The 12,176-nt window shown below is 40.4% G+C and overlaps 2 protein-coding genes across 2 annotated transcripts in view; one reads left to right on the top strand and one right to left on the bottom strand.

Moving 5' to 3' along the window:
* LOC131293814 (uncharacterized) overlaps positions 1-2,043 on the bottom strand; it is a 33,762-nt gene extending 31,719 nt beyond the window's left edge. The window contains exon 1 of the mRNA XM_058321871.1: positions 1,726-2,043. Coding sequence (XP_058177854.1) covers positions 1,726-2,043 — 318 coding nt within the window. The remainder of the gene's footprint in view (positions 1-1,725) is intronic.
* Positions 2,044-2,429: 386 nt separating this feature from the next.
* LOC131293812 (putative nuclease HARBI1) lies at positions 2,430-3,604 on the top strand. Its single transcript, XM_058321870.1, has 4 exons — positions 2,430-2,551; positions 2,617-3,049; positions 3,123-3,267; positions 3,420-3,604. Exons 1-4 carry the CDS (start codon positions 2,430-2,432, stop codon positions 3,602-3,604), a joined length of 885 nt encoding a protein of 294 aa, XP_058177853.1.
* Positions 3,605-12,176: the final 8,572 nt, after the last annotated feature.

The following is a 12,176-nucleotide window of genomic DNA, read 5'->3' as shown; positions in this document are numbered from 1 at the left end:
TTTAACAGTCTTAAGTCGAGCGCATATCAAATCTAAACCGAAGCTGATTCTTCATAGTATGCAACGGTAGATCAAAGAGGATAGTATTGAAGAGTCAGTAATGAATTATAAGCATACACAGTTTTTATTTTCTATCCGAAGAATGGGACGTCGTCTTAAACTAAGCCGTGGAATATAAATAGCGTTTGCACTACAAAAATAGACAAATTTTTGTTGGTGATAAGAAAAAAGTTAACCAAGCTAATCTAAGGAAGTAAATTTTTATTGTAAAGTTACATCACTTTAATACTTTGAAAAATAATCTGACTGTCAGTATGGCGGTGGACGGGCCATGTTACTATTTGGAAGGTTGTTTTACCATTCCATGTTGCCGCTTCACCACTGTTGCGGGGTTTGAGCCAGTGGTTGGGGTATGGCTCATTGAAGAGCACCCCGAAAGCCGTTTAGGCTCTCGTGAAGCCCTTGCGCTAGAAAGCTCCTAATAGGCAACATCAATGCCGGTTTGCACCTACACGACGACATACCGCCGTCAGAGGGTTGCGGCTGGTCTCGTCGGTTCCCACTTCCCACTTTCCCACTCAGGATCGGCGCGAGGCTGGGTGCTGTTGCTGCTGCTGAAAATTCATTCCTGATGCGGCCATTGACTGAAGACTGGAAAGTAAAACAAGTATTATTTAGTATGGTACATTTGTTAAGCACTACGCATGTAAGGACTTTCCTTAAAGACACCTCTTCAAACGATGATTTAAAATCACGAACATTTTTCGGATTCCACTTTTCAACCATGCTCAAGGCACCACAATCATTGGTTTGCAATACTATACCGATATTTGCTGATGAGTGAAATGTAATTGAAAAGAATTGTATAGAATGGTACAATTATAATTTTCTTTATTTGTAGAAACTTACCTTGCATACAATTCCGTGACGCCCAATTGCACTCCGTCCATCTGTCGATACGCCACAATTTTTCTCCAATACTATTAACATCCGCTCGATCGTGTGTTCTTCAATTGCTGGTTAATTATTTTGAAAAGAATAGAATTAAATTAGGTATTACGTTTATAAGCACGTTGCGTGTAAGAACTTATCCTAATGACACATTGCAGCCTGAGTCCGAGATGGTGAAGCGATTGACCTTATACCTTGTTGATGGTCATCGCAAAGCACACTTGCACTGGAAACTGTTTGCGACGGATCTGAAACGGCAAGGTCGCATCATTGCTGTCGCAGAAGATACGGGGCAACGATACGTCTTGAACCTGCCGCTTGCCAGTCAGAATCCGTGCATGTAGGCAATGCGGTCTAAGTGACACGATCTGCAGCTGCGTCCCATTGCACAATCTACGCTCGGTGTTGAGATTACGGAGAAGTAGTACCGGCAAATACCGCTTCAACCGTAACCTATGCATCGGAATGCCGCTCATGTTCAGCGCGTTAAGAAATTCGGTCGGCAGCATTAGCGTTTCTTGTTCCTCGCTATTCACCAACGTATCGACGGACAGATTCACCTCTTCCGGTTCATTTAGCCCTTCCAACACGCTGTTGTTGATTGCGGTCACGACGACATTCCGTGGTGACAGGATGCGGTCGGTAAAAAAAATCCGGAGTGCTTATATTGAAGACCAAGATCTGGGTATACGTGACCGATCAACGATAGAACGTCGCCCTGCTAACTGGCGAAGGTGGTGTCTAATCGCTGAAGCGTTTGATGCCGACCCTCACCAATGCGGAGCAGAAAATCGGAAGAAACTCCTGAAGATCATTAGCATCCTGTGCATTCGGAGCCGTTTGGAGGCGCATGTTCACCCGCAACCGCAACACACAAAAGAGGTGCCATAGCGGAATCCGTTTGATGCAGTGCTGCACCACTTGCACATCCGTTCCTCTGGGCACGATCGGTAAGTTTTGGCGAAAATCTCCACACAGCAACACAACCTTCCCACCGACCGGACGATGTACTCCGACGATATCTTGAAGCGTTCGGTTCACGGCCTCGAGCGCATACCGGCTGCTCATCGATGCTTCGTCCCACACGATCATAGTCGCCTGTCGGATTAAGTCCGCCAGCTGCAACTAGGCGGGTATGTTGCAATGGGAATTTTCGTCCAAAATTAGAGGGAGTTTGAACGTAGGTGCCTATCGCGAACGCAGACGTCAGTCCATATCGATCGGTATCGCTTTATCTATCGGTAGCGATATCTACTCGAATTAGCTACCGCGAACGTTCTTCCCATATCGATAGATAAAACATAATCAATCGATAAGGCAAGCAGTTCTCATGCTGTCAAACAACCATTTGTTTACATATGGCTTAAAAATTAATCTGGATAACAATTGTCATCTAATCAGTTTGATTATTGTTTTATGCGCATTTCTTCGTTTCGTTCCAACCAGTTTTGTGTGATTAGTAAAAAGCTATATTCAGCATGAATGCATTAATCTTCTTGTCGAGTGATGATAGTGAGGAAGAGGTTAATGCAGTGAATCTTGCGGTGCATCGAAGGACATTAAGGAGTAATCTGGACTTGTTTGAGATCTCCGATGTAGCGTGAGTAAGCAGTAATCTTTGAGAAAATGCATTCACTAATCCTACTTGTTGATTTTCTTCTAAAGGTTTGTGTCCAATTTTCGTGTGTCGAAGGCATTGTTCACTGCAATACACAGTAAAATTGCATCATGTCTTGCTCGGAAACATATGCGTGGGTTCTCATCGCAAGACAAACTGGCGGCAACTTTAAAATTTCTTGCCCAACGGTCATACCAGCAAGGTGTTGGTAACGACTTCACCGTTGCAATTGGTCAATCAATGTTTTCCGATATTTTTCACGAAACGTTGTGCGCCCTTGAAAAGGAAATCGGTATCGAAGTTACTGTAGAAATGACCCAAGGAGAAAAAGCTGCAGCAAGACGGTATTTTTATGAAAAGTCTGGGATTCCGGGAGTTGTGATGTGTGTGGATGGAACCCACATCAGAATCACTGCACCAAAAGACAACAAAGAAAGTTTTTACAATCGCAAGGGATTTTACAGCATGAATGCAATGATGGTAAGCATAACTGTTCATTAATTAAAGATGTGTTCGTATTTTCTGTATCGTTAAACATCAACTTATTTTTCAGCTTTGTGACCGTCGGAAGCTAATTCGATTTGTCAATGCAAAGTTTCATGGATCACATCATGATTCATACGTTTACAGCAACAGTCCTGTTGCTAACTACTTCGAGGAAAAATGGAGGAATGGTGAAAGGCAGTTTAAACTATTAGGTATGTATTTGTTAGTTGATCTTTGGGTGGTCAACACCCAAAGTAATGCAATAGACACCAATAATATCAGTTTTCTGGTGTTAATTTTTGGGGTCCACCCAGCTAGTTTGAAAATTATGACGGAATGTTAATCATATTTCACTCAATTGCAGCTGATTCTGCATATCCCTCGAAGCCCTGGATCATCAAACCTCATCGCAATGCTAACCAAAACAGTCCGGAAGCAGAATTCAATGAAAAACATGCTAAAGCACGATCCATCATTGAGAGAACGTTTGGAATGCTCAAAAACAAATTTCAATGCCTCTGCACAACATGTGCATTATGCACGGATTGACCACTGCAGATCCGAATGAATAACAATAAATAAGAACGAGCTAGAATTGATGTAGTTGTACACAGATTATTTTTTTGTTTTTCAATTTTTCTTCTTGGTACTTAACCGAATTTTCTACGAATGTTTTTCCGTAGCTCACGAACTCTCGTAGTAGTGCAATTATTTCGTTTTATTATTATTAACGATAATTTTTTTTATAATTTACGTGGCGATTCCTAGCAGTGGTCTGCTGCCGAAGATCGGAAACGTTTTGCTGGTCTGTAGAAGCCTCTGAAGTTGAAGCCACAGTTCGTACAGGATCACTCGTAGCATCCTCAATTGTTTCAGGTGATTCAGTTGTTGCAGCCTCGGTTGTTGCAGCCTCCTGTTCGATTAATGGTTCCTCTTCTGTATCCGGATGATGTCCGTTTTGTCCGTTTACGTGTTGGTGTTGGGTATACCGGCTGCATTTTCATCCAGGTTGACCAATTGAATGATTCTTTCATCCAGATCATTCAACTGTTGTAGTTTCGCTATGCCTCCGTCCGTCTTCTGCTGTTCCCGTCGGTTGTGGGCTAGCTTTGTTTTGGCAGCGGACTTTTTTTCAGTCCATGTCTGTAAAAATATTAAATAGTATTATAAAATATAATATAAAAATCAAGAAACAATCTATGTAGAGCTATTCAAAATACTTACTCGTTTCCACGCTGCTGGTTCCTTTCTAGGACCTATTGAGTTCAGATTTGCAGCTACCTCTTTCCAAAATGACATTGGATTAGTAAAACTGCTTTTCGCAACCTCGGGATGCTCTTCCATTATATCCATGAACTTTTCCAGCTGTTCACGAGTAGCACGACACTTCCTGTAAGCATCAAAGCATCTATTACATATTTTAGCTTTTTTTTATGTATGGAGTTCTATGTACACTAAAAACTCAACTAATACTGACCCGTCGCTTCTGAAACTTTTCACACATTAAGTTTAAGTACTGCAGATGTTGTTGAAGGTTTGTTTGATCACAATTTTGTAATAAAATTATCTAAATTTTACAATTGAAACTCAGTTTTACTAACACAGACAAAACAAGCATGTAAACAAATGTCAAGGTGTATCCAACATAGTTACCCTAAGGTTTATACATCAATGGGAATTTGATGAAATATCAAACATTTTAAATATGTCGTTATTGTAACTATTAAATTCAAACATATCTTTCAAGTCTTAGTCAAAACCATAATACTTTTCTCAATCCCTTCGTCACCGATCAACGCCGGGGCGTCAAGCTAGTATAATATATATATGCCACAAATATATTACGTGTAATAAACACTTACTCGCTTTCTCCACTTTTCTTGGTCATTTCAATAACTATAATAATAACTCCACTGTTAACACTTTGAGGGATCTATTTAAGCTGAACTCGGTTTTGCTACTTAATCCAACGTGGGCGATTCGTCGCAAACCATCGACGGCGAGCGAGGCAGTGCTTTCACGTTCAATCATGTCTCGATCTGTTTTCTTTAGAATTAGAACAATGCTGTCTACAAAGCGATGTCTGACTACTAATAGAAACAATAATGTCTCCACAGTCTGCCGATATATATATAAGTTATGAGATGGACCTTGCTCGTTCGAGCTTCGAGAGTCAACTTGACTATATTTTTGAGATGCTTATGGACTAAGTACAATCTAATCTTATCATTACGCATACTTATACCTTACACTATCTTACAACTACTCGTACATAGCGTCCGGGGCCGTAACGTATATATATATATATATATATATTTATATATATTTATATATATATATATTTATATATATATATATATATATTTTTTTTTTCTCGCACAGTTCGCACTTTTCGCACAGTGCGCACTTTTCGCACAGTGCGCACTTTTCGCACAGTGCGCATTTCTCGCACAGTGCGCACTTCATGCACAGTTATCTTTTTGCTACTTGTAATTCTGTTGCAGATCGATGAACATAAATCCATAATATGTAACATGCTCGGATAGTTGAATTTTAATTAGTCACACATTTTAACTTTTGAGCGGATTCAAGGTGGAATTAAGATTTAATATTTTTAGGGTGTCCCTTTGACTCAATGACACTTTTTAGTCTACTTGGCATGGAATTGACCAAATTTGCCGTGACGCCATTCCCATTGTTCTTCCAATGCGCCTTTCACCCCATCCTTGTTATAAATTGTCCATCGAAATCGAATGGAGTTGTTTTAGGACATTATAAAGAAGCCACACGTTGGTCATTGTCTTGATCGAAAATAAACCTATTATTCCTGCACCTGGTGCGGCAAGGCGCTTTCTATCCCAGAAGCCACAGAAGCCAAGAAAAACTCCCACAGTAATTTCTTGAACTCGTTAATTTTATTCACGGGTTAAAAAATTTGCACTGCACTTGTTGGCGTTCTGAGAGCGAAAAAACGATCGCCCGCACTGCAACCGAACTTTTCGACTTCGCCACCGGTCGTTTATACCCTAATTAGACGAGGAATGTATGTCATTTTTCTAGAAGTTATCTGCCAAATGCGCTTGACATTCCTTCCTCAAAATCGGAATCAGGCATGACTGGTTCCGATTTTCTTTCGACTGGAATTTATACGTCAAAGTGGCGATTTTTTTACTTTTTGCTTTGTTGTTTGCAACGGATTTTGTTCGTTACTCTAGGATGAACAGTACGCTAAATTCAAACATGAAAATGATCAAATATCTGCAAAACCCATTTTGTGGAACTTTGCGTTATTACACGAGCGGACATCATTTCTATGTCGAACGCCCTCCCAGAGCCTACTTTGACAGTAAAAGGATGGCAGAAAATATGACAGATACATTCCTCGTCTAATAAGGGTATTACCCGAATCTGCTAGTTCCCGGTGCAAGTTGGTAGCAATGACCTGTGGTCAACCGAACGGACGGTACAGTGCGAGCGATCGTCTTCCCTTTTTCTTCGATTTCGTGCCTTCTACCGGGATTTTGCGGGACCCAGCTTATCATCGAACCGTTACTTCATCGTTATCTCCGCTGTGCGTTATCAATTAAACTTCAGTTTTTGATATTACAACAAAAACAACGATCATGCAACACCTATCTTCAAGTCCGAGCTTTGCGATGCTTGGTCTTAGTGCTGTCTTCAACATATTTATGTAATATTGCTTATTCATAATATTAAATTCATACAGCCCCATATCATGAGTGATCCTCCGACAAACTGTACAGTTTTTACTATAAATTTTGATAGTAATGGGTTGGCCGACTTTCGCCATACCAATCGGCGTCCATCGGAACCAAACAGGTTGATTTTTCATTCATTGGTGAACAGAACCTGCCGAACGTAAACTATTAGTATATCTGTAATTGATTAACTAGCCTAATTAAAGCTATGATTTATCTGTTTCCAATAATCATATCTTTTATTTACGTGTTCTTTGGCCATCAATCTTAAACGGCTGTTCTTCTCTGAAATAAGTGGCTTCCTACGAGCGACTCGGGCTTTGTAATTTTGTTGCTTTAAAACGCGATGCACTGTGTCCACACTCATTGCAACGTTTACATTTGCCAGCATGTGTTTAAGGTCCATGGCTGACAAAAACGGATTTTGCTCTATTCTCTGTAGAATGACTCTTGAATAGAATGACCATTTATTTTGTTAATTGTTTTGTTTCGTCTCAATTCCTAACTTTATTGACTATTCTCCCCGTGTTTTTGAAGCGGTGAACTGTATCTTAAACAGTTGACTTGCTAATACCCATGATTTCGCTTATATTTCTTATTGAATTTCCTTATACAAAATTATCGATTACAATTTTTCGTTCCTCCAATATCTTATGCTTTCCTCAAGAAGCCATGATACTGTTCACTATCAGTTCGCAAACCCAACTGATATCATTCCGATTAAGTTGGTCACTTCTACCAAATAGTAATGTTTTGTTGTTCTTTTTTTTCGCAATTTTCATAGCGAGAACAAAGAAGAATAGTAGCCAACTCATAATGTGTTGCTAGAACGACCTAAAGTCACTTGAAGTACGCCAAACGGTCATTAAAACTTAGATGAAGCTTAATCCATCTTTTACATATTTTAAAAAATGGGTTAGAGGATATTATAAAAATGCTGTGTAAAAAATGTTGTATAAATAAAGTCAATGACATCGGTCATTGTAACATAGATGAAGCGTGCTCCATCTTTTACATATTTTCAAAACTATGTTAAAGGATATTGTAAAAATGCTGTGTAAAAAGTGTTATATAAATCCAGTCAATCACCAGTAAACCAGTGAAAATAGAAATCAAAACAAAAACCAAATGAGATGAATATTTGAAACGACAAATCACTCGGCAATATGTTCGGTAGTGCTTCCTACATGGGAAGTACGACTAGTTTGTATGCATTCAATTTAATGCGTTTCAAGCGTCGTAGGCCCCGACTTGGCTTTGAATACTGGCACGCATGCTTTAATTGCAGATTGCATGTAAGCAACGAAATGATTTGCAGCATCGTCTATCGAGTTGAAATTGCAATCGAAGCTTTGATTAAATGATGTAATAAGATCGATCAGTCGGGAGACGTCAGCTTTAAAAAAATTCAACCGAGAACCACCTCTAGGTGTCTCTGTTCTGGTTTGACTTGAATGTGGTAGCTGTACATCAAATATCAGGGCAGGATGGTATGGATCTTCATTAAAGTAATGGTTTAAGTCACTTTATAGCTGGATCGGCTACACGCGAAGCTGCTGTGAGATTGGCGAAGATCAAGTCGAGCTGACGGCCAAAAGAGTTGAGAACAGCGTTTATTTGAAATAGACCGTTGAATGTCATGCCATACTGAATCCAGTGTTGGCCATAGATTGCGACTCGGGCACATAGTGTGTGAATGAAGAAAGTTGAAAACTATCAACATGTGACGATGTGTTGGAGCACTTCCATCCAATATCGGATCTATTAAAGTCACCAAAAACATACAGCGGATCACGATCACTAGTCCGGTTCGACATATCACGAATACTATCATGTAGGAGATCGATAGTGGCTATGTTAGTGTTACGTGTCAGAGGAATGTAAACAGCACCAACAGTAACAGCAATATTGGACAATTGCACATTTATCCAGACCTGCTCAAGATTGTTTGTAAACGGTGTGAGCTATGATGACACCAAGGAAGCTTTGCAGGCAATAAGTACACCATCACCGCGAGAAAAGATACTGTTTTCGGGAGAGCGATCACAACGACAAATGCGGTAGCGTCCATAGGCGAAGAGAGATGTGGGTATGGTGTTGATGAGCCAAGTTTCGGTGAAAATAATAATATCAGAATCCGATTCATGAAGAGCCAGCCGCAGGTCAGTGATTTTTGTGCGCAGACCGCGCACGTATTGGTAGTAGATAGAAAGTGCTGTTATTTTGTGACTTTGATGACGGATGACAGGACGATGCTCGGCAGATGTTTGCGAGATGGTGTGTGTATGAGGCGATGAGTGTAGATTAAGGCTGGTGTTAGTGCTTTACCGCGTCAGGTTTTGACAGGCAAAAATGTATGGGATTTGACAGCTGCAAGGTTCGCACGATTTATTCGCATCAAATGATTTTGATTTTATCGGATGGACGCATCCGATTTTATTTGTCAACAAAGTTGGGCTTTATAAACTCGGAGTTGTGGTTTTCATGTAAGAAAAATAATAAAATGCATTTAATCGTATTAGAATCTGAACAATTATAGAAAAATTGTGCGGACCTGTCGTCCGACAAAACATCGTGCGGTAAAGCACTGACACTAACCTAACCGGGAGTGTAGTTATGGAAAAGCCCCGCTACATGAGCCGCAAACTCCAAGCGCAAACTCAAAAACCGTATAAGTTTACGTCAAAATCTTTGCGGTTCGTGTAGCCGCGTTTTGTGGTGCCAATGCTGTCGCCAGTCAATGCAAGCGCAAAGTTCCTGACAGTCTACGCACGGGTCATTCTCTGCTTTTTTTGTTTTTGATATTTCAGTTAACTCAAAAATCATCAAAAAATTGATATTTCAGTTAACTTTTGCATCAAATTGGGTGTGTCGGTATTGGTAACAGCAGGCAAGGGCGTTTGAGGTTCAAAGACCTCGGCAAAAGTTCTGCGTCGTTTGCGGGTAGGAAACATCGGGAGATCCACACCGGCCGCTCGGCTGCTAATTGGACTGGAATGTTGGGCCGAATTTGCGAATCTCAGACTTCAATGGCTCAAGAATTAGTGCCTTCATGGTGTCCACTGTGGACGAAAGAGCCGCTTGAAAGCCGACAAGGAGACCGGCTTCTTTTACCGCCCGTGATCGAGGATTGTTAAGTACAGCAGTACAACCGGTGCAGCTCCAATGCAAGTCGATGCGCTGGTTCACCTCTTTTAAGAGCGCATCAGGTACACGGATGCACTTGAAGTGAAAGGAGCCTCACAGTAGCATTACTGAACTGATTAAAGCATCACTGGGTTCCACCTCGGACGCACACGACGAGCAAACAGCCACCATTTTGAGTAAACTGGCTTAATGATGCGCACAACAATCTTCTCAGAAAACAGGCAACAACTGCCGAAATACACCAATAAGGCAACACACCACAGTTGAAAGTTAGACGCGTGAGGTTAATTATGCCTTTGATCACAAAAAGATATGTAAACAGCACCGAAAACTTGGTTAATCATAAGAAACAATCAGCAGCGATACGGGAATAATCCATCTTTGTTGACGACCTGTCTAATGGCGATATGTAGCTGTAAATATTGAGTTGCTGTGCTAAAAAATAGGTAAGCAATAGAGCGTATACGGCCATTACGATACAATATGCTATCCACATTATTGCAAAGTTCTTGAAACACTGCATATTTTATCTAAAAATGATCGATGGCAAAACACAGAAACATACTGCGCAGACTTTTCAATAAAAATTGAGATGATAACATGCACGAGCACGCGGCTGTCATAGCCGGTTTGGCTGGTGTATATGGGCCTGAGGGGCGCGAAGGACAAGTGATATGGGGTGAGACGAGTGGACGGGAGAAAGCTCCATAGTGGGAAATTAAATAGTCATGTAGTTCAAACCAGTCTAGCATAGAGATGGGATTTTTTTCAAAGGCCTGGAACGGATAGGAACTGGGTGTCACATACTTCGGAACAGGTCCGCGGAACTGGGTGCAAAGAATCTGCTTGGGAGGATAATTTATTATAATGTGGCTCTATTCGAATTATCAAAAAACAAAAAGGTCATTTGTTTCAAATTTCGATGCGTTAGTTTATTTCCATTTAGTTTTGGTACAGGTACATTAGAAACAGTTTTGTTTAGCGACCATAGTTGTGGGGGGTCCGCGACAGCCGAGCGGTAGCGCCGGTTAGAAAATCGGCCCATGAGCGCCGGGGCTCACCACCTCGACGGCGTGGGTTCGAATCCCAACCGAGACCGGACCCTCCCCTGTACGAGAGGACTGACTATCCACGTACAACAGGGAAACAAGTTAACGGGCAGGCATGACCAAGAGGTCGTTACGCCAAAAAGAAGAAGAAGTTGTGCTTCAAAAAACTAACCTCCTCAACATTCTTTGTCGCCATCCTATTTCGCCTATCTGTTATAAGATTTCCCGCATTGGAAAAAAATCGTTCACAGGGAACCGACCGATGCACATTATATTGTACATGTTGGGGTAGTACATATGGTTTTTTTTCCACCACGCCAGTGGATCTTCGTTCCGCATTGCATCTTTGTGCTTCTTGTAGCTATCTAGTTCGTAAATGGCTGCTGCTTTGGGGTTATGTGTTGGTCTTTTAACATTCTTTTTTTTGTCGTATTCTCCCCACAAGCGGTCCATCGCTTTACTTTGGCATTCCTCGACTAAGTCCCTAACCATATCATCTGCACGATTTTGCCTTGCCTTCAAAGTTGCTACATTATTTAAAATTAAATCGTACATCTCGCGGTATTTCTGTTGGTCATTTAAAAAAACCATCGCGCTTGTGTCTAGGATCCAGTAAAATAGATTTTGAAACTAGTTGATTGCTTATAAAACTGGACAATTTTTCTCTTAACCTTCAGGTCTACGACCAAAAATACCTACGTTAACATACGACCGCCTACCCGGGTAGGCCATACGTTTTGTATGGGGGTTTGCATTTTGCTGTGCTTCAAAGCTAATATCTTTTGTTCTAGATGCCGTAGTGAGTTGAAATTTTCAGTAATGATACTTAAGAATGTTTTCTAACACATCCCATTCAAATAATAATATTAAAAATTCGATAAGTAAGTAATTTGTTAATTCAAATATATTTTATCCCATAGATCTACAATCGCCAACTCTGTAAACCATACATTTTCAATAAGTAATTGTGTTTGTTTATAATTCTTAAGTTTCTGGTGAAGTAACTTCTTGGTGCCTTTCAACATTTTTGCTTATAAATTGAAATTTCAAAGATTTAGAAATATTTTTCTATTAAATTTTACGTTTTGGAAATGTTCATGTTCCTCTGTAAATTCAGTGGCATATCTGGAAGAAATTCTTCATTATACATTGTTACATCTGATATTTAAGCCTTAACATTTTAAAACTTAGCTCATATACATAAAT

Source organism: Anopheles ziemanni, chromosome 2 (assembly GCF_943734765.1).
Source record: "Anopheles ziemanni chromosome 2, idAnoZiCoDA_A2_x.2, whole genome shotgun sequence".
Lineage (NCBI taxonomy): Eukaryota > Metazoa > Arthropoda > Insecta > Diptera > Culicidae > Anopheles > Anopheles ziemanni.
The sequence above is the reverse complement of the archived record's forward strand: the minus strand, read 5'-3'. Positions and strand labels throughout refer to the sequence as shown.